The 21,308-nt window shown below is 46.6% G+C and overlaps 7 protein-coding genes and 4 non-coding genes across 11 annotated transcripts; 6 read left to right on the top strand and 5 right to left on the bottom strand.

The window, feature by feature from the left end:
- Positions 1 to 1,219: 1,219 nt before the first annotated feature.
- Positions 1,220 to 2,365, top strand: OCH1 (glycosyltransferase family 32 protein; the record flags this gene model as incomplete). Its single annotated transcript, XM_033570466.1, has 2 exons — positions 1,220 to 2,276; positions 2,337 to 2,365. The coding sequence occupies 2 exons, from the start codon at positions 1,220 to 1,222 to the stop codon at positions 2,363 to 2,365; spliced, it is 1,086 nt and encodes a 361-aa protein (XP_033426498.1).
- A 1,220-nt stretch (positions 2,366 to 3,585) lies between these two features.
- On the bottom strand, positions 3,586 to 3,955 carry ATNIH1004_005824 (uncharacterized protein; the record flags this gene model as incomplete). Its single annotated transcript, XM_033570465.1, has 2 exons — positions 3,586 to 3,752; positions 3,802 to 3,955. The coding sequence occupies 2 exons, from the start codon at positions 3,953 to 3,955 to the stop codon at positions 3,586 to 3,588; spliced, it is 321 nt and encodes a 106-aa protein (XP_033426497.1).
- A 241-nt stretch (positions 3,956 to 4,196) lies between these two features.
- On the top strand, positions 4,197 to 5,868 carry ATNIH1004_005823 (tRNA threonylcarbamoyladenosine dehydratase; the record flags this gene model as incomplete). Its single annotated transcript, XM_033570464.1, has 4 exons — positions 4,197 to 4,407; positions 4,468 to 4,548; positions 4,609 to 5,621; positions 5,668 to 5,868. 4 exons carry the CDS (start codon positions 4,197 to 4,199, stop codon positions 5,866 to 5,868), a joined length of 1,506 nt encoding a protein of 501 aa, XP_033426496.1.
- Positions 5,869 to 7,088: 1,220 nt separating this feature from the next.
- ATNIH1004_005822 (putative serine/threonine-protein phosphatase) lies at positions 7,089 to 8,514 on the top strand (the record flags this gene model as incomplete). The annotated part of the gene is made up of 3 exons (XM_033570463.1): positions 7,089 to 7,629; positions 7,707 to 8,188; positions 8,266 to 8,514. 3 exons carry the CDS (start codon positions 7,089 to 7,091, stop codon positions 8,512 to 8,514), a joined length of 1,272 nt encoding a protein of 423 aa, XP_033426495.1.
- Positions 8,515 to 8,932: 418 nt separating this feature from the next.
- On the bottom strand, positions 8,933 to 10,924 carry ATNIH1004_005821 (uncharacterized protein; the record flags this gene model as incomplete). The annotated part of the gene is made up of 2 exons (XM_033570462.1): positions 8,933 to 10,373; positions 10,455 to 10,924. The coding sequence occupies 2 exons, from the start codon at positions 10,922 to 10,924 to the stop codon at positions 8,933 to 8,935; spliced, it is 1,911 nt and encodes a 636-aa protein (XP_033426494.1).
- A 643-nt stretch (positions 10,925 to 11,567) lies between these two features.
- Positions 11,568 to 12,309, bottom strand: ATNIH1004_005820 (MARVEL domain-containing protein; the record flags this gene model as incomplete). Its single annotated transcript, XM_033570461.1, has 5 exons — positions 11,568 to 11,607; positions 11,661 to 11,710; positions 11,774 to 11,961; positions 12,024 to 12,180; positions 12,247 to 12,309. The coding sequence occupies 5 exons, from the start codon at positions 12,307 to 12,309 to the stop codon at positions 11,568 to 11,570; spliced, it is 498 nt and encodes a 165-aa protein (XP_033426493.1).
- A 711-nt stretch (positions 12,310 to 13,020) lies between these two features.
- On the top strand, positions 13,021 to 13,094 carry ATNIH1004_005819. Its single transcript has one exon. It is a non-coding gene; the product is annotated as a tRNA-Asn (tRNA).
- A 1,136-nt stretch (positions 13,095 to 14,230) lies between these two features.
- Positions 14,231 to 15,112, bottom strand: ATNIH1004_005818 (uncharacterized protein; the record flags this gene model as incomplete). Its single annotated transcript, XM_033570460.1, has 2 exons — positions 14,231 to 14,919; positions 14,980 to 15,112. 2 exons carry the CDS (start codon positions 15,110 to 15,112, stop codon positions 14,231 to 14,233), a joined length of 822 nt encoding a protein of 273 aa, XP_033426492.1.
- Positions 15,113 to 15,407: 295 nt separating this feature from the next.
- ATNIH1004_005817 lies at positions 15,408 to 15,481 on the top strand. The gene has a single exon. It is a non-coding gene; the product is annotated as a tRNA-Asn (tRNA).
- A 1,989-nt stretch (positions 15,482 to 17,470) lies between these two features.
- Positions 17,471 to 17,544, bottom strand: ATNIH1004_005816. Its single transcript has one exon. It is a non-coding gene; the product is annotated as a tRNA-Asn (tRNA).
- Positions 17,545 to 20,022: 2,478 nt separating this feature from the next.
- Positions 20,023 to 20,096, top strand: ATNIH1004_005815. The gene has a single exon. It is a non-coding gene; the product is annotated as a tRNA-Asn (tRNA).
- The last annotated feature ends 1,212 nt before the right edge of the window (positions 20,097 to 21,308 follow it).

Genomic DNA, 21,308 nt, shown 5'->3' with positions numbered 1-21,308 from the left:
TTTCTGAAGGGTTGACGAATTGGGCTACAGGGGTGTACTCTGATATCCTGTACAGACTACAGAGTACTCCATAAGACTGTTTTCACATCTCCCATCCAGTCTATTCATGGATGGGTGTTACTTGAATAGGAGAGTGGACAGACAGAACCAGCGTAAGATAGATCACTGAGTGTAGATAGAACTAAATTGAGAGTCCAGACTACGCCGTCTTTGCATCGTATCCGAAAACGGCCAACCTGGTCACCAGTGGGGAGGGAATACTACATGGTGTACATTAATCGGGCTTTGTCGTAATCAACAGTCGACACACTCTAGAGCATTCTCCTGGCAAGGTCCATTGTCCCCGCGATAAGGCCCAGGGAATTGCCATGAAGACATCTTGCCAGGGACGACGATGGGGGCGATCTTGTCCCATTGCGGAGGATTCTGGGTTGACAGCGTTGCAAATGTGAATAACGCCACGGTCGCCACCGGGAAATTCTCCCTCAATTGCCTGCCTATAAGGCGAGGATTGACCTCGGAACTTGCACTTCGTATTGGACTTCATATATGACCTTCACAAGCACCATTCCCGCGCATGCTTGTACATACATCTAAGTTATATTGCTTCTTCCGGAGTAGTCGTCATCCTTATCGACCGATCCGCGTGGACTTTTACGCCACCGGAACTTGGCTCTACTACCGTCTGAAACTGTACACATTGAGCCATTTTATCCGTATAGACCCCCGCCTCTTTTTGTTCCTCTATTTTTTGGAAGACATTCTCGGTCGGCTGCGTTGCTCTTCGCTCACCCGGACACAGCGGGCATTGCAAGGCAAAGTTATTGCGGGCGCATCAGTCGCGGCCAATTGCTCCTTTTTTTAATTCCTACTTGGCGTTTGTGACCTGATCGCAGCACACGGTGTTACTCCAGCGCAATCCTCCGGAGTCATCCTAGACCTCTCGTTCGGACCTACCGAATACCCCCTTTCACTCCGCTGCTTGTTTACCGTCCATACAATTTCAACCAAGACAAAGACATGTTTGGTCCGTAGCTGCTCCTGCGGTGGACCGGAATTTCTCTACTGGCTTGTTACTTCACCACTGGGACATCGCCAGAATTACTTCGGCAGAGCTTTGCGGAGAAGCTTGCGGCATATCTTGAACCCGCCTGGCTCTTTTGCAACGGCGTGTCGATCAGACCCTCTTCTAGTATATTTTCTCTCGCCCATTACAACAATGCTCACCTTCCGAAAAGCGTTGTTCGCCGCCATCCTCTTGATTGCCTTCGTCGCCCTCCTTCGCTCATCGCATTCCTCTGCTTCACCCTCCTCGTCGCTTCCTATATCAGTGCCCGAAGACAACAGTCATGAGAGTAGCCTCGTAACGGAAGAGCAGCCCCTCGGACAGAAAAAGGAGAATGTTCAACAGCCACTCCAGCCGCCTCCCAACGCTCCCTTACTCGACCGGCTGCGATACCACTTCCCCTACGACCTGGATAGCAAGTTCCCCGCGTATATCTGGCAAACATGGAAGTATGCGCCCGGGTCGATATGGTTCACCCCTGAGCTACGTGCTCCAGAAGCAAGCTGGACCGAGCTCCACCCTGATTTTGTGCACGAGGTTATACCAGATGACACCCAGCGGTATCTGATCAAATACTTGTATGGGTCACTTCCCGATGTATTCGAGGCCTATGATTCGCTGCCTTTGCCTGTCCTGCAGGCCGACTTCTTCAGATACCTGATCCTCCTCGCCCGCGGCGGAATTTACAGCGACATCGATACAACGGCCTTGAAGCCGGCCCCGGAATGGTTGCCCGCAGAGTTTGATACCTCGACCGTCGGGCTTGTTGTTGGCATCGAGGCCGACCCTGATCGTCCTGACTGGCATGACTGGTATTCGCGGAGAGTTCAGCTTTGCCAATGGACCATCCAAGCCAAGCCAGGACATCCGGTCCTCCGTGACATTGTGGCGTACATTACGGGTGAGGCTCTACGAATGAAGAAGGCAGGGATCCTCAAGTTGCACAAGATGGATAAGACGATCGTGGAGTTTACGGGACCCGGTGCCTGGACAGACGCCATATTCAGATACTTCAATAACCCGGAGTATTTCAACATCGAGCCAGGGTCTACCCGTAATGTCACCTACGAGGACTTCACCAACCAAGTAGGGTATAAAAAGGTTGGAGATGTGGTCGTTTTGCCCATCACCAGCTTCAGTCCCGGTGTGCAACAGATGGGTGCTCAGGATGAGGATGATCCGATGGCGTTTGTTAAACACGACTTCGGAGGTGAGTCTATCCGTTTGGTCCTTGCTTCAATCCAGAGAGTATCTAACACATTTCTCCTAGGAACATGGAAATCCGATCCTTCGCTGTAATCACAGAAGTGAATGCTGTATGGTGCCTACCACAGGCGCATACATATCTGCTCGACAGTGGGATTCCATCGGCTGCGGGGATAGACCTCACCAGATTGTGCCCTGCTCTCGATAATTCTGAGCAACGATGCGGTATTGGATGTTACTACAGCTTCCAGTTATTCAAAATACGCTACAACCCGTCGTCTTGATTTTATCCTCTGATATCTCGCAAGACTGGACAACTGGAGACCCAACCTTTACCAAGATTCCCTTTTCCACGTATCAAGACGAGTTAAATGAGCCACACCCCATGCATGCCGAGCATGACGTGCCACCGCACCTTCCGTCTTATTATTCTATAATTCAGATGACCAAAAACCTGTCTATCCATATGGTAGATTTTCGAAAGAAAAGGATAACATTCGGTGCCGGTACCATTGTTATCAAACCGCTGAAATCAAGCAACCGGAATCTACTCCGCCTTGTGTTATTCTCTAGGCGAACTTAACATTTTCTATTTCATCTGTCATGTCCTTGGTCTTTTTGATCCTTCCGATCCTTCCTAATTTACCTGCTTGGGTACATGACACAGATGTTTGTATAAATACTTATATAGTTATTATAAATTAAAAGAGATTCATACTATTATTGAACAATCCGTATTGACTATTTCGGTAGCTCCTGTATTAGCAGTATTATGCTGTCTGTTTAAAAAATGTAATAAGGGGGTTGACTATAGTTATTCTACAGGGCTTATAAGGCTTGGATTGCAATAGGGCAAAAATCTGCCTGCCACGTCAGATTGAAAACTACCATTTTTTATTCCACTCTTCATTGGCATGCTCAACATCGTTACCTCAGGGAAACAGACGGAGCAAGAAAGTACAGCCTCGGAGCGATAAGAAGTCTGTCATCATTTGGCTTTGGCTTGGTGGGTGTGGATTGCTGCATCTAAGGATGCGTTAAAAAAAGGTAAGTAGAAATCGACAAGGGAGAGAGGAAAATGCAAAGGTAAACGGGGTTGCACAAGCACGCAAGATCAATACTGTTCGATATCAATCTGAGACTATTGAAACTAAGATTCTGGTTCTTTCCCGGACATAAGAGAAGAAAAACCAAATCAAAGATTAAAACAAGATGGGTATACGCGGCGCAATGTGCCCAATCCACACCACAGAGAGTGACAACCAAACTAGAATTTCTTTTTGCCAATCTCTTAGATCTCTGTTCAATCTCAATCACCCACACTTAGGACATGTCTCCTTCCATTCGGTTGCTACATGCTCGCGAAGGATGGAGTCCATTGTCTGCAATTTTGTGTACTGCAACAAGGTGTCATGAGAAGCTCTTGTGTGGTTATCGTCATCGAGATATAGCAAAAAGAGGGTTTCCCGGTTCTGCGTGACTGTCTGTTAGTTCCTGGTTCGAGGTGTATGAAAATTGTGACAACTTACATGGTTGTTGCCATCTTGAACAAATGCTGTGGACCTTCTTTTTCTTGTGGAACGCGGGACTTGCGACGGTACTCACGTGACTGGCGGGCGAGTGTCGATGGTGCGTTAGCTTTGAGAATGTCGCCTTGTGGCTAAGTCGGATCCATTGGCGCATGGTGCATCTAGTAGCGAAGATGGTAAGTGCTTTTCCTTTCTATTCTTTCTCTTATTTGTTTTAAATACAGGGGTTTCAATTTGCGCATGTACACTTTACCCACGTCAGTGAAGATCGGGCATGGTTTGATTCTGACAGTGTTCTAGATCTTTTAAACGGACCGATCCAAGTCGCCTGTCGCATTTCGACAACCAAATACAAAAGATACGGAGGAAAATAAGCAAAAAGCCCTTGCATAGAAATGTCGTCCTGGATTCAGCGCCATGCTGTCTCCCATCAGTCACAGCTTGCAGCCACCGCTGTGCTCTCGGGAGCTGCCGTCGCAGGTGCTATACTCGGCTACCAAGCATATAGGCGAAAAGAAGCGGTGGCGGAACTTAAAGCCTCGATCCCCGACGTGAGCGAACGACACCATGCCGAGAAGGTACGCGTGCACTTCTTAGATGCGCAACGTAGATAACCCGGGCACAGCTAATGGAGAGAGAAAAAGCTTACAGAATATGGAACCGCAGCACGTGTACCGCAATTGAGCAAGGAAGACGAGCGCAGTGCAGCTCTGGCGCGTCGGGCGCAACAAGGCGATTACGATGATGGTAAATAGGCCTATATCTTTGCAGTCGTCCGGATGTCCTGCTGACATTCCATCCGTTTAGACCTTATCCTCGAACAGCTTGCTCGGAATCGCGTTTTCCTTACCGACGATGGCCTTGCGAAACTTCGCTCGTCGTTTATTATAGTGGTTGGGTGTGGAGGTGTCGGATCACATGCAGCGGCTTCTCTTGCCCGGTCAGGCGTGGCCAAGCTCCGTCTGATTGATTTCGACCAGGTCACGCTCTCTTCGCTGAACCGACATGCTGTCGCTACTCTGGCTGATGTGGGTACACCTAAGGTACACTGTATTCGCAAGAGACTGGAGCAGATCACCCCATGGACCAAGTTCGACTGCCGCAATGAGCTGTTCGGAGGTTCAGTGGCAAATGACATACTGGCTCCATGGTCCTTTAATGATAGCGACAAAGGACAGAAGCCGGGCTATGTGTTGGACTGTATCGATAATATCACCTCCAAGGTCGAGCTGCTGCACTACTGCCATTCCCACTCGATCCCGGTGATATCGTCCATGGGAGCAGGATGCAAGTCGGATCCTACACGCGTCACCGTGGGGGATATCTCCGAGAGCACAGATGATCGCCTCTCGCGCAGCACCCGGCGACGACTGAAGGTAATGGGTGTGAACTCGGGCATTCCTGTAGTGTATTCGACGGAAAGGCCAGGCCCAGGCAAAGCAACTCTCCTACCACTGGCGGAGGATGAATTCTCCAAAGGCGAGGTCGGCGAGCTTAGCGTGCTGCCTGATTTCCGGGCCCGGATTCTACCAGTCCTAGGCACTATGCCTGCAGTATTCGGGTATACCGTTGCAAACCATGTTATCTGCGACATTGCTGGTTATCCGATGGACTACAGCCTAGGTGGTGGGCAGAATCGGGACAAGCTATACGACGGCATCCAAGCGACTCTGCAGGGACTCATGGAGCGTTTGGTCCGGACAGAAGCCGGTCAGCAAATCATTGGACTTCGTCTCCCAATCAAAAAAGATGATATTGGCTTTATTGTAGACGAGATCTGGAGAGGGAAGAGTGCCATCAGTGGGCTCCCCAGCCGGCTTGTGCTTGCGCCTTGGCAGCGGCCAGCTAATGGTTTTTTTACTGGAGCCCAAGTGGGAGAAGGAAGGTCAGAAGTATATTCCACTCGGGTTGGGTGATCTGGTATGCATGACCAAGGAGGAGGCCGTCGTTCATGAAAAACAAGTCCTTCTGGGTGGAAAGAACGTGGACGAGGTATACGATGAGAAGGTCATTGAGAAGGTGAACCAACGGAGAACGGAGGCAGAATCCTACGAGAGGTTTCGATGATGACTTTCCACGGCCGGAAGAGAAATACGATTGTATCATGAATTTGATGTTTAATACACAGTCGACTGTATGTACGTACAATAGAAAGTCTATTATTGAATTGTACGCACAGTAAGTGCATGGAAACAATACTACTGTCGACACTTCTTCCTTTATGCTGAATACAGGTTACCTTAGCCATGTGTCATACTGGCTTCTTTTGCATACGTACTCCAGAGTATACTATTTTAAGCTTTAATTTTGACCCACTGTGGCTAAGAACAACAACTCGTAAACATACATGGCTTACGATGTTTACGAGTTGTCAGCTAAACAATCGAATCAAACGTGACGGATGCTCCTGCGGTCTAAAAACGGGTGTGGTGACAGACGACGCAGATCCTACGAGGAGGCTTGAGCATGGTCCCCCATTTAGTAGGCTGAAATGTTGGGGAAGAAGAAACCCATGGATACAGTTCATACAGTATTGGGATACATCTCCGTTGCAGCTCGACACTCACATTCTCACACTGCCCCATAACACTGCCCCGTGGGAACACTTGGCAGCGGTCCATGTAGCCCTACTGGGCCAATTCATCCACCATATAGGGAGGACTAGGACCGACTAAGGTAGTTAATGGGGGCGCCAATGTAGATGGCTCTGTCTGCTATTACCAAAGGAGTAAATCCAATCCTAAGCATCTACCCTGGCATACACAGTAAGTTAAATCGGCTTTGATACCAACTTGGATTAGTTAAGTGGCAGATTAGTGGGTTGCTGATCCTATTCGGGAATGGCGCATTCCGAATCCGCAATAAGATTCGTTGGAAAGTTACGGTGAACAACAGTTTAGTAAGCCTGTAACCGACCATAACTAGCTGTCACATCGTTGTTTCTTAAGTAAGGTATTGATTGCCAGGGCGATTCCGCCTTGACGTTGTTGTATCCGGTTGGCCATTCTCCCCAATCCAACTTTATCCTGTCTTTCTATAGAAATCGGTAGTCACCATAATATCCTCATCTCTCGGTCACTGTATGTTTGTTTATTATTCCTTGACGACCCTTCCACGTCGTCTATTTTTCTGATTGGATTTCCCGCCACACCCCTAAAGACAAAAGAAAGAAAAGAAAGAGGTAGAGGGAGAGTACGAACAGACAATAGAAAGCCCGGGGGGTATATGGAGTTTACCACCTTATACTATAAAACAACCCCCCCCCCCCAAAAAAAAAATCCTAAATCATGACTTATACAAATAACGACAATATCGACATGTCCGACGACTCATCCGATGATGGATTGTATTCATCTGGTCCCTCCTACCGAATGACCAGATACACTCGTCCCCTGATCGACTACGTCCGCAACGAATGGCAAATAGGCACCGCCAAATACTCTCACCTTCCCACGTCCACGTCCACGTCCGAACGCCCCGAAACCCCTCGATGGATACAGATGATCGTGTCGATAGTGACGGCTCCGAGGTTCCGTCGATATGTGGTTGTGTACATGACGCTGCTCCTGTCGTGTTTCGTGGGATGGAAGTTTATACTGTCACCTCGGCTGCAAGAACATGCCGCGCTGCTACGCTCGCTGGATCCCCACGTCAAGGACGAAGTCGGCGGTTGGTTTGGTTCGAACGCGTTGCCGACCTTCGATAATGTGGTTCAACTGAGAGATTTGGATCCGTCCTACTTGCCTGTGGAGAAAACTCCAGACCTGGGTCAGCCCAGTCAACGCCGATTGATCATGATCGGGGATGTTCATGGATGCAAGGAAGAGTGTGCGTATCCATATCCTTGTTATTCCTCTCCTATCGCTGTCGGATATCAAGTTTCTAACAGTTTCTTTTCCAAACAGTGGAAACACTGCTGGAACAAGTAGATTTCAACGAAGACACCGACCACCTCGTCTTCACCGGCAATCTAATCGACAAAGGCCCCGACAGCCTGGGTGTCGTGGACCTTCTCCGAAAATACTCCGCTTCATGTGTTCGCGGCGACCGGGAGGATCGTATCCTGATCCTGCGCCATGACCTAGTCGCAGCCAGTATACTAGAGGATCTGTCGCAGGACAATGCGAGTGACTTCGGACAAGACCCCAAGGGCCGTGAACTGGCGCGACAGCTGAGCGACGAGCAGGCCAAGTGGCTCGATACCTGTCCCGTGGTTCTGAATATGGGCCAGATCAAGAACTTGGGACAGGTAGTCGTCGTCCACGGTGGATTAGTCCCGGGCGTGGATCTCGAGAAACAGGACCCCTTCAGCGCTATGAACATGGTGACTATCGATTTGGAGCGTCATGTTCCCAGTACTTCGAGGGCGGGTACACATTGGACAAAAGTATGGAGGCTCCTTTTAATACCCTCAACCAAAAAAAGGCATATCCTATATAGTTATCGCCGCTAACAATATCTCAGCTATTCAACAAACATCAGTCCCTTCTGTACTCCAGCTTTAAAAACACCGTCGAAGACCCAAAGTCAATGACAACGACCGTGATTTACGGACACGATTCCTACAACTCCCTCTCCCTCAAGACCTACACCAAGGGCCTCGACACCGGCTGCGTTGAAGGCGGAAAACTAACAGCCCTGGTCATTGCCGACGGCGGCGAGCAGAAGGTCGTTCAGGTGCGATGTAATGATTATAGCAAGAACTGGACATAGATATTGGTTTTTTCGTTTTGGAGGTATTCATTATCTCTTTTCCTTTTTGGCACCTTCGGTCTGGATCTCCACTGGTTTGGAGCATATCGGTGATTTACCTCTGTAAGCATGTTTCGCTCTGCTTGGTGTTGGGGCGCATTTTGGTGACTTGGAGCCTGCATTGATGGGTTCGTTTGAATTTGTGCAGGTCATTTATTGACATGAAGATAAGTATATGTACTATTTAATTGATACCGAGTATTTATCCAATATAGTTCACCGATAACTACAGATAGATGGCCTTGGGGGTGTTCCTCTCCAATTATAAAGCTGCGATAGCCGTCTGAAGGTAAAGATGCTATAAAATATATATACCCAGTGTCTGGCCAGAGACACTGGCCATTCTAATGTAAGGATACGAGATTCCCAGAATGACCGGTCAAGTCGGCCCGGTTTGGTTCCAACGTCCATCGGTCTCCCAAGTGACCGGCGAGGTAAAATCCTCATACCAAATTCCACCAAGGGCTCTCGTCTTCACATATCCAAACCGGAAATACTCCAACTCATCGGCCCTGTGGCGCGTCCAATTAAACAGGCCAGCCGAGCTGTTGTCCGTTTTGAAGGCGTGGAAGCGCTCAACGTCGTTGACCAAGACGCTAATCCCGTCCGCATGGGGCGCAATGTCTGTGAAATTGAAGATAATACTCTGGGAGTTAAGTAAGACAGGTGCACCGATATCCGGAAGGACACTGCCTAGCCGAGCACCATCCAACAAGGCACCTGGAGTCTGCAGGATACTGTCGAAGCCCCACCTTGCGATACCATTGATGAAAAAGCCTACAAGAAGGCCTTGGTAGAGTAAGCTGGGACGGGTTTGAAGCGTCGTTCCAGGAAGGAAGAGGAGGCTAAGAATGTAATGGTGGATGCGTAGGTTCATATGCGGCACAAGCAGCAGAGCAATTATGCCGGCAACCATGATGCCGTATATGGCCAGCATTCGGGGCATTCTCCCTTCATTACGGAAGGCCAGGGCTTGGGTGATGACGATGAGGCAGAGGACGCCGACGATAATGATCAACGCAGGTATGGCGCCTGGCTGTTGCTGGATATCATGAGGGGTTAGTCGAGAGATGGGGATTTTGTCGAACGTGTCGGTGTTCAGCGCTCCTACCCAGCAGCTCCCTAGCCAAAGAACTGTCTTGTCCCAGTGGGCATCCAAGTCCTTCAACGTGTGTCGAACACAAAAATAGTAAATCGCGTATCCGACGAAGGCACAAGGAAGTAACCGGCCCAGTGCGGTGGATACTAAGTCATAGTAGTCTGGAGAGAAAGGGGGGTCGGATGAGAGGACCACCTGGAAGTAGACTATAAAGAAGATCGAGGAGTAGAAAGCTGCAGGCGAGGTGATGAACAGGGATAGCATTGTCGACACGACCAGAGAGAAAGCGAACAAGGTCCAGCGAATATCCTGGCAATAGAGATTGCTGTCACCCAAAGGGTCTTCGCTGCCAAAGGTAAATGACAAAGGAAAATTCGAAAGGAATCCGATACTTGAGATGCCATTTTTCTCCACGGGCTCGAAGTCGCTTCGTTCGCCAGTGCGGCGGAGAATGCCGCAGCCACCCTTCTGGTCACTGACAAGTCCAGCATGGACCGCCGCAGGACAGATGGCTGAATCCCCACGATAAATACCAACCCCAGCATCAGTCTCCGAAGCCCCTCCGATAACTAGGCTCCGGTAATTGATCTCCTCGGGACCTATGACATACGGCTCGAGTACCATCGCTGCCGCGCAGCTAGAGGGGCATCGGAACGCAAATTCTCCATGGTCAAAAGGGCGGCAGTCATCCCCATTGAGACCGCAGTTGGTAGCATTAGTCCTACTCGCGGTTAGCCACCGGCTATATAGTCCTAAACATTAAAGGACAATTACACCTAAGAGAGGGCCATATCAGACATACCAAAGTCTAGCCTGACAGGAGAGTTTCACGGGACTCCCATAGCCTGGTATCTCCTGGCCCGCAACAGACATATGTATAGCCCCGATAAATATCACACCCCAAGCTCCCACGCAGGCCAGAAGAAGCCACACTTTAGCACGAGGAAAGTATCGCTCAATAAGACGGCCTGGGGCGGTTTGCGCGTGGTAGAACCAAGGTGTGATATGGTATTTGCGTGGCGGCGAGGGTCCTTTGATCCACGCGCGGATCATTGAAACGGCGTGAGAGAATCGACCAGAGGCCTTTTCCGAGGGAGGACGTGGAACTGAGGTTGGCAGCAGGGGCTCACTCGTGCCCTGCCCATGTCGCAAGGAGTTGGTACTTCCCCGCGAGAGACTCAGAGACGGGCGACTTCCAGAGTCGTCATCCTCATCCAGGGGTTGAAGAGGGTATTCCTGGGAATTCCGGGAACACGAATCTAGCGGAGCCATAATGATGCTCCATATGGCAGGAGGGGAAGTATCATCCTCCTCTCGGAGATTCGCGGTTTCCCCTTCCTACCGATGCCAAGCCCTTATCTAAGACATTGATCCTTCGGGCTTTAGTATAGCGCCGTTAGGCAAGTGATGTCTACTAGAACGGTATATATGTGAAGGCATTTGTGTATGCATAGCCTAAGCAGATACGATGGGTATTATGCATGGATCGGAAATAGGTAAAACACTATGTTTAATCATCAGGTTTGTGCTTAGGCTAATAAAGCGAGTGGCACATAACACATAAATCATCAATACGCCAACAGGGTATCGTATCAAAAAACAAAGAAAGACAAATAAATCCATCGCATCGTTCCATCAGAGGTCATAGTCTTTTTTTTTTTTTTTTTTTTCCACTCCCATCGGGCAATCGATTAAACAATCAAGTAGCACAAGACATAGACACCATATCATGTCACAGCAAACACAGGAATTAAAAACCTGCGACTTGAAAATCCATGTGCAAGGTGTAGCACGAATGCTGTATATATGGGACAAATGGCTTTCGAGTGAAGGCCGTCGGTACATTCATTATGTCTGTTTGATACTCTGGTACCAAATGGCCTTCGAGTAAACAGGAGCATAAATTATTTCGTACTTACACGGCGGATCTGCTGAAGAAGCCACGGCGACGTCCACTGTTACACGTTAGCAACCGTTGTATACACTCCAGGGGAGAAAAGCAACGTACTAGGCAGCATCAGTGGTGGACTTCCTGACACGGAAGGTAAACCAGATGCCCTAAACACGAGGTCAGTCGGTATTCACATAGGCTGGGGATGGAGCTAAAGAGTTAATGCGCACCACAAGCGCCGAAACCATCCATACAATAGCAGAGATGAAGCTGAACGCTTCGGCTGCTTTCCGTCGACTGCAGTTATCGTTGTGCGTAAGACCACCCCAGTGCCAGATACTACCGCAGCTGAGTTTGTGGATTGCATCGACCAGAATTCCAAACGCAGCGAACCAGGCAAAGGAGATGATGACGTCAACTGTGCAGAGCCCTCGTCAATTACATGAGGCTATGGACTTGGGGGGAATGGGTTCAACATACGTGGCCAAGTGAAAAAGGAGGAGGAGAATGGTATAAGCCATATCAGGCCTAGCAGGATGGATAACCCGGCGACTACCTCAGTGTAGATCCATCGAGCTTGGGGCCAGATGTCACCGTCGTAGGAAGTTAGGTCGCGACCGATGATACCCGCGACGACCTATTGGATACAGTTTAATATAGGTACATATAAATATATTTCAAGGCTGATCAGCAGGAAACATACAGCACCGCAGGCGATTTCAGCCACACGCAGCACAATAGACACAAGACGTGACACAACAGGCATGATGAATGATGATGAATGAGTTGTTTTGGATCAGATGAGATGGTTCTTTCTGGATAGTCGATGGATGAGGTCGAGTAATATATTTCCTGCCGAAGATCACGATGAAGGCATGAAAAAGAAACAAAAATACGAGGGGTTTAGGCAGCTTAAAAGCACCTAAATGCAGCACACACCAGATGATCTGCAGCGAGGTTTTCTTGGATCAACCCTTGCACGATGATGACATGCCCTTGGCCATTGGCTGTCTGAGTTCTGCCTAATGTTTAGTAGCGAAATCATCGCCGACGATCGACCTTTAGGCTCCAGACTGGTCGGCTGAGGACATGCAGGTAGGGATGAAAATCAAACTTTTTATGCCACTTTTTCAAACCTATTATCCTATGCACGTCCGCATCGCAGAGTGCGTTTTTACTTGTCTCTGCGACTTATATTCTGCAGCTCATCCCTATGTTTCTTCACCCACAAGCTAAAACAAACGTGAAGATCGCGGAATATCATTGCCTTACAGTGGCTAAATAAAGCCGCAGATGTTCTCCACTCCTAGGCGCTATAGGGCTATGTAGCGTGTATCCTCTCTGCCTCAGCCACACTGTACCAGTCAAATTCAAATATTCTTAGTCCCAAATCCACTAATACAACGATCCTGTTCCGAACGACTGGGGCCTAGTTTCTCTTTAAGTTACACTGGCAGCCAAACACTAACCAATAGCAGTCTCGGTGGCGCAATTGGTTAGCGCGTACGACTGTTAATCGTGAGGTTGAGAGTTCGATCCTCTCCCGGGACGTTTTTGGCATTCTTTACCTTTTTTATTGCTGCTTATTTCTGTACACGCTGCAGCCTAGCGCCGCTTAGCCCTATCTTTGGAAGAATTGGCTAATAATAGCCTGCTGCGTTGTGGGCTTTGCCACAAGGTGGCGTCATCAGAGAAAGGACATGGCTTGGATGCTCATCTGAATTTCTTCATAGATCCTCGAAAGAGGGAAGGCAAATGACTTTAAATTATTATCAAAGGAGAACTGACAGTCGCAGAACAAGGGTGATGCTTATCTACACGCCCATTCCCTAAGGTCTGCCAACGCGTGCCAGGGTGGCCGATATTAAGAGATCTGTCTAGCCGCACCGGACTTTTCGCAATCTTTGACAGGGAGCTTCAACCAAGATCCATAGATAAATGCCCCGACCACGAGAATTTCCATGAAATCATGTTCTGGTGTTAGACACAGGAGATTGTGGCCATCTCGACACGCAATCTTACTAAAAAAAAGAGCCTACAATATTCAACTTCGACGCGAATTCGAGTATAAGACTGTTTAATGTAGGCTAGCTGGAGCCTCCACGAGGGCCCTGTTGAGTCTCTCTCTTCAAGCTGTGTTGGGCTGCTTCATCTGATAGGCGCCATGCCTTTTCATTCTTGATTCTGGCCCACATATATTCCCGTTCATAGCTCCGTACACCCAATCATCTCAGCTCGTTACTAGATATCACTTACACAGCAAGTAGGCGTGCAAGCTGCAAGTCTATATCAGTCTAGCCTTGTTTACAACTGGCTATGGACAAGTTCTTTAGACTATTCTTGAGGAACAAACCCAACGGATGCATCCTTGACATTCCGGACAAGGGGCAAAATGTCTTGAGAAAGGCCGTCAAGAAGGGGCTATTGACTCCGCCCTCGAGACTCCATGAAGATCCGTCCTGGCGCCTATGGCCATCATGAGCCGGGAAATTAGGGAAAGGATAACACTGAAAAGCATTAGGCTTGGTATTTATCATAAACAATACAAAATTAAGCATCAGGATCAATGAGCGGAGTCAAGATATTCAGCATCACAAATAGAAATTAAAAACGAATCCAGCAACCGGACAGCGAATTAACGCACAGCATATCAGCACATACTAGTACATATACATTGGATGCCTACGTTAGGTACTTTTCTTGTCATTCTCCAAAAACCATTCCATCACCGTCCGGAACACCGCCTTACCGCCACTTTCAACTACATCCCCATGACACGGAATCAACCGATTGAAATCCCACCGGTCAATCCGACGCATTGACTCCGTGAAGGCCTGTCGATCTGCAGTCGAAAGGACATACCAGACAAATCTCTTCTGCCAGGTGGCAGGCGGAGTGGTAGACAACATGGGACAAATCAACCGGGTCAATAAGCCCCCCGTGGCGCTCTCGTTCGACTTAGAATACTGCTCCCGGGCCGGCAAATTGAACAGGAGATCGGCCTCGATGAGAGTGCGCGACCGCTTATGGAAAAACACGAGCTCTCGTGACGGATGGCCGTACACGTATTCGGTGTCGAACTCGGAATCGAACTCCTCGGAGATTTTGTGCCGGCCCCTGTCCTCTTTGCAAAACACGTGTTGGAACACGGTATCCTTGAATTCGGGATTCGACTGGCGTTTCTCCCAGAGACCTTCAGGGGCTATTATTTCAGCTTCGGGGTAGGCCTTCTTCCACGAAGTGAGGTGCAGGTGGTGTTCGAGATCCAGCGCTGCGATGTACTTCACATTGCCTTCTAAAGAGTTCACCGCCGCCCTTACCTCTGGCGTGAGACTGACAGGGGAAAACACTGCAATGGAGCCTGATGCCAACTTGACTGTTTTCATAACGCAGTGAGCAAGGGGGAGCCTTTCACAGAAATAACTTTTCGACGAACCTAGTGTCCCTCGGCCTCCAAATTTTAGATGCCCAAATCGCGCAAATGGGAGACTCGTGGTGAGTACGTCGGACGTGACATTTCGAATTACCATAGTCTCGCTGGGATTCTTGGGGAACAGTTGCGGTGCCATGATGGATGATACGATGTCGTTGTCGCTTCAGTCAACAGTAACTCGGTAAGATGCAACTAGGAATATCCAGCAGGGAACTTAGCCAGCCGCCACCGTACGATAATTGTTCGCAGAGCAGGTGTTGCATAGTCCGTGACGTCAATGTGATTCCTAAGCAACCAAATCCAGATCGAACGCGGGGATCGTTGACCCAGAACGGAAGCTAAATAACCTCCGCTTCCATAAAACGGGAGGCATAGACCAGACAGTTGCACTTCTTCAAGGTTCATATTTTTGAAGTAATGGTCAATAAGATGTCTCGGTGGCGCAATTGGTTAGCGCGTATGACTGTTAATCATGAGGTTGAGAGTTCGATCCTCTCCTGGGACGTTTCTTTTTGTTTCCCTTTTTATTTTAAGTATCTACCCATTTTTTTCATGTGCGTCTAGTGACATAGAACCCTCAATAAAAGAAAGAAAAGCAAGAGGGGCTGCAAATTGAAAAGAAAAATGAAATAGGTACTCTGCATAAGCACGGCCATTTTCGCTCGACGTGTGTAGGTTGAAGGCAATTGATATATAAAATAAGGTATTCTCTCAAGCTCCCATTCGCTACGGGTACTTTCTATATTAGATAAACTTGTCTTTGCTCTCCGTGTTCCCTGCTGTACCCCGGCTGGAACACTTAGGCTCGGGGTGAAGTGTAATGGTAAAGATCCGAACAAGTCTTGGTCTATATCTCTATTATTTATATAGCCTTGAAGAAGCCGATACCATATATATTGTCGTGACATTGCAACCGTAGGTTAATTGAACCCTAGCATTGCCTGCTAGCCTTGCTAGGGGCCTATGAATTAAATATGATGTCTGTGCTGTAGATTTAGGTGCTTTATAGAGGTTTTTCTTCATGAAAATATTTAAATATATTATCATTATTGAATAGCAGAATCCTTATCCGTAATTCGATTCACATACAAACTCACATTGAAAACGAACCAAGGACATGCAGGGAGCACGCATAAAAATTGTCTGTAAACCCAGGATGTTATTACACATCCTTATAAGCGGTGTTTCTACATCTACAACACCCACATACATACCATGACTGCATAAATTAATAGATGCATGTTATTGCACAAAACACGTATATCGGGAATGTCTATACTATACAACATGTTCCTATGGTACGCACCATTAAAAATGTAAGAATATTCTTCTAATGCTACCAACTATATTATCGTTCATACGGCATCTCCTGCCATGTAAATACCTGAAGTCCTCCCCCTCTGTCATATTTCCTATTTATCATACCGAGCCAACCATGGACCTCCGTACCATGAAGAACTTAATAGCTTAATCATTGCATAAACAAAAGGTAATAAAAAAACAAGATATACCCAACTATCAAGCGCTAGGCACCCGTGTATGAAGACGAAGTGTGATAGCTTGGTTGTCTCTGCGCTAATAGAGATCAAACCACTTGACCATATAAAAAGGTACAAGACTACTGATCGAAGATCAGTCGCATCTAGCGCCCTATATAGGAACGAAGGCTATGCCTGAGCAATACATTGGGTTCAACCCTTGACACGAAGCTCTAGTATGGGAGGATGGGGATAGAAGGAACAAATATCATTGTCTTTTTTCTTTTCTTTTCTTTTCTTTTTTTTTTTTTAAAAAAAGTCTCCAACAAGATGGAATACTGTACCTGAAAGAACAACAAGTCTGATAACGAGATAGAAGAAGGACTAATGAGTATGGCCCTTCTATTAGAAAATAAATGTGTGTGTGTGTCCAGGTTGCATCTATATAGAGATAGGAAGAGTTAGTGAATTAATTTAATTGTATTGCATGTTTAGTAGAGCTCTCGTCTCCTCCGCTTCTTCCTCTATATCCCTTACCGCTACCACCACGGCCACCATCCCTATGCCATTTTACTTGCATAGAGTACCTGAAGGGGTTGCTAATCAAGCAGGTTAAGTATTAAAGATTCTAGGAGGAATGTAGTTAAGCTTAAGACTGTAAGTTACAAGAAGTCAGATTAATAATCGCTGTCGACACCTTCCGTCCTTACTCTTTCTTGCCGTATACACCAGAATTCGATTGCTGGCCGCAATCCGGTCCTACCAATTGGCAGACTACCTCAAGGCATTGTCCCATACATACGTACACACGGACGGAAGAAGGGTACTTCCTACCATCCCAGCGGCTGATGTTAATTTGTCCGTGGCAGGACACCTTTCGGCGGAGCATGTGCCCATTGCGAATGTCAGGTCGAACTAGCTGTTGCTCTATATCCTTGATTGACGACAAGGATAATCCCGTTCAAAGGTCTCTCTCATAGGCTGGCAAATGAGAAAATCAAAAAGTGAAAACGAAACGTCCCGGGAGAGGATCGAACTCTCAACCTCACGATTAACAGTCGTACGCGCTAACCAATTGCGCCACCGAGACGCTAATGTGCCGGGCAGATGAAAATAAAGTTCCTAAATTTCAAATATCTATACCCGCAAGCAGCGAATCTCTTGGGATTAAGATTTAGTTTAAGACAAAGCAGCAGGTCAAAATGCCAAGTAACTGTGGATGAGGATTGTAATATAGATAGTTTTTAACATTTGGTCGATTTTTGAAGGGCATGGATGAGGAGCCAGCTTTGCGCTTTCTTCCAAGATGTGTCCATGGCAAGGAAGAAATGCGATGTCCTGTACTCTGTACAAGCCAGTATGTCGCAATGACTATTCAGAGATAATAAAGCTTGTCTATTATGTTTTCTAATTCCAGTTATATTATTAGCACTGGCGAAATTTATTAACTAATTAACCCCCATTACAAAGTGGCAGACTAGGCAGTCTAAATCTGAGTCTTATTATACAAGGCAAGCAATGATATGATGATACCTTGGCCAGCATTGGAGATAGCTGCCCAGTACTTTGTTTACCTTCCAGAGAGGTGGCTGCAGTAAAACAAATGCTAGCCACTTACCTACTCTGGGTAGCTATAATTAGTTACATACGTAGAAGAATAACAACGTAGGTAATCAGACACCAAGTCAGTGGACACCGAGCGTGAGCAGATTTTCAAGCGCACAGCCCCTGCGCCAATATTACCACCAACCATCATGAATTATTATAAACTTAACAGATTTCTAGATAGTAATGAAATTTCACTGGGTCACGTAATTCATTACTATGATTAAAAGATGGAGTTGTTGATGTTTTTAGCTTGATACAAAGCTTTGAAAGTACCCTCTCTAGGTTTGAAGCGATTAGACCAATTGCTCTAAATTTATTTCGGATATTAGATAGCATAATGCATGTTGATGTGCTGTAGGTTAAAGAGATAAGTCGTTCTTGTTGATTAAATGAATTCCTCCATGCATCATCTCTGCAGTTGTATCGGTTTGGTTGTCTATGTGCTAGTATAGACTAACCATTCGACCATAAGAAGGTACAAAGGCGATTGATCTTTTGATGAGTCGCATTTAGCGCCCTATATAGTAGCAAAGGCCTTAGTCTGAGCAATATACTGAGTTCAGCCCGTGACAGAAGTACTCTTTCTGTATACCTTTTTTAGTGGAGAAGAGCAGCTCGCATCAAGTGGTTGTAAAAGATATAAAGACTGTGGTGGCAAATATTAAGAGATAATCTTTCGTCTGTACAGAATTTATCAAATTCTGCAGTTGCATGACTAGAATAGCTATTAAAGATTAATATTTCTGTAAATTTATTAAATACTTTCTAAAACCAATCAAAGCCAAGCTTACGTTGTCCATCCATTCTTACTGATACTGATCCGATATTCTTGTGGAATTATAGAATACCACTGGGATTAAAGCTTCTTTTGGCAATAATAATCTAAGAAGGTAAGACCCATCCAGTGGAATTAACTGTAACCATAGAAGCTACCCACTCACGATTCCCTGACTATAGATTCTTTGCCCGGCTTTCTCTTGTTTCTAGGCGATAAATAACCTTTACAGTTAATATAACACCCATCTGGAAGCCAGTCTCTGTCAAGGGCTGAACCCATAGAACCTATAAGATAGGTTATGTACAAGAAGGAATCGTTGAAGAACGTAAGAAAGGAAGAAAGGAAGAGGAAAATGAGCGGTAAACAAACAATGTGGGAGGTCACGTGACGTGGATCGAAGGCCAATGGGCCAATGGGCCAAAGGTACCAATAGGGCCAACAGGGCCAGTAGGGACAGTAGGGACAGTAGGGACAACAGGGATAATAGGGACATTGGCCCGAGAGGTCAAATGGGCTCCAGCCCTTTACAGTCTCATCTATATTAAAAATACTATTTTTATCCATTTAGCTTAGTATTGTGGAAAGGTTTAAACAAGTTATAAATAATCTCTGGCTCTTTAGATTTTGCGCGTTAATAGTTATGTTTTCGATTATACTTATTACATAGCTCTGTACGACGCTTGACAACCCAGTTTACCCACTTCTTACTAAAAAAATATAAAAAACAAAGAGGACAATAGCCACGCAGAGAGTAATAATCCCGCTGAATACTGGACAGTTACAGTCCGAAGAGGTAAACCATGTTCATATGTATTAAGAATGTATGCTAAGAGGATTCTTTCAGGATCTAATAACTTTCTGCAGTTTGCAAGTCTATCAGCACGTGCAGGGGCTCCTATAGAAGGTTTGATAGTTGACATCAAATGCTGATGTAGCCTTTTGGGACAGAGGTATAATAACCCTTTTTTAACACATTAAGGGCTAGAAAAATTCGCAATTCTTTAGAAATACCCACCATTCTGATGATATGGACTGACAAGGGACGCTGGTGTTGGTGGTATTGGTTAGGGGGAATTACCCTTGACATTCGGGTCCGAGTACGTTACTTCATACCCAAGAATATATGTACAATAAACTTGCCACTGATATACCTTGATAGGGAACTGCAAAATTCAGTAATACGTCTCGGTGGCGCAATTGGTTAGCGCGTATGACTGTTAATCATGAGGTTGAGAGTTCGATCCTCTCCTGGGACGATTTCCTTTTTCTTTTCTTACTGCGCCTCCTGTCCCCCTGCCTGCCCATATTTTTTCTTCCTCTAAGACAACATAGCACACATAGAATCGGACTTAGATTTCCCACTACACTACCCCTGACGAATGCTACTGCGTGCCACATTGCCAGGCTGTCGCATAAAACAGGACAGAGTATACCGTACTATCCATAAGTGTAAAGGGCTGGAACCCCATTGACCCTATTGTCCCTACTGTCACCACTGTCCATATGCCCCTATTGGCCCTCGACCCGTACCACGTGACTTTCACATTTTTTGTTTACCGCTCCTTTTCCTCTTCCTTTCTTCCCTTCTTCAATGATTCCTTTTTGTACATAGCTTAATATTATTTATTTTCTATGGGTTCAGCCCCTGACAGACATGCTAAGTTTTTGCGGATATTATCTATGGAGAGCCCTGATAGGTATTACAAGTCTTGATGATGGACTATGAACTATATCCGTACCATGCTCAAGTATTTAAAAGTAACAACCTGTTTATTATATTAGGGTGCTGACATGTTCCACGGGTCTTCACTACTTTTATCTGTCTTGTCAAGCGAGGACTTGTGGATTCCACCTTGTTTTAAGCTTTGCCTCTTTCAATATGACCTTCCTATGCGCTGTCTTGTAATCATACGTCCGTAGCGATCAGTTGATCAATTGGTCGGTCCGGGTCACTGATGTAATAGTTAGCCAACAGCTGAACCTTCCTCATTTGTCACATCACTACCAGTGCTTCTCATCATCCATATGGCAGGGAGTATTTTTTCCTGTGCTTTTCGCCAACCTTAACCTCTCCAACAATGGCTCAGCCGTCTCAACGCACGTTGTGGTGTGCTTTCTCTGATGATCTCAATAGAGTGTTCCCCATAGATTGCACTCTCAATAGTGACACTATTGGCCATGAAACGAAGATTTGTGAAATGGACAAGGAGTGCAAAATCGCTCAGTGGAAGCTAGATCTCTACAGCCCTGTCATCTTAATTAAAGACGATCCTACAGCGGAGAATCTTGTACATCTATATCCACATCGACTTGTCTAATCCGACTTCCCTCAATGTAACAAGCCAGATATTCATATTATTGTTATACAACCACAAGGGCAACAGCAATCTATAGCTACCCGAGGTAAAATCCTATATCTTGAGCTATATATTATGGACTTAGCTAACTTTGATAATGCTAGTGCCAAA

The sequence above is a fragment of the Aspergillus tanneri genome (assembly GCF_003426965.1).
Source record: "Aspergillus tanneri strain NIH1004 chromosome Unknown AapTan_4_pilon_pilon_pilon, whole genome shotgun sequence".
NCBI classification, from domain to species: domain Eukaryota; kingdom Fungi; phylum Ascomycota; class Eurotiomycetes; order Eurotiales; family Aspergillaceae; genus Aspergillus; species Aspergillus tanneri.
This window is presented reverse-complemented; position numbering and strand designations above follow the sequence as displayed.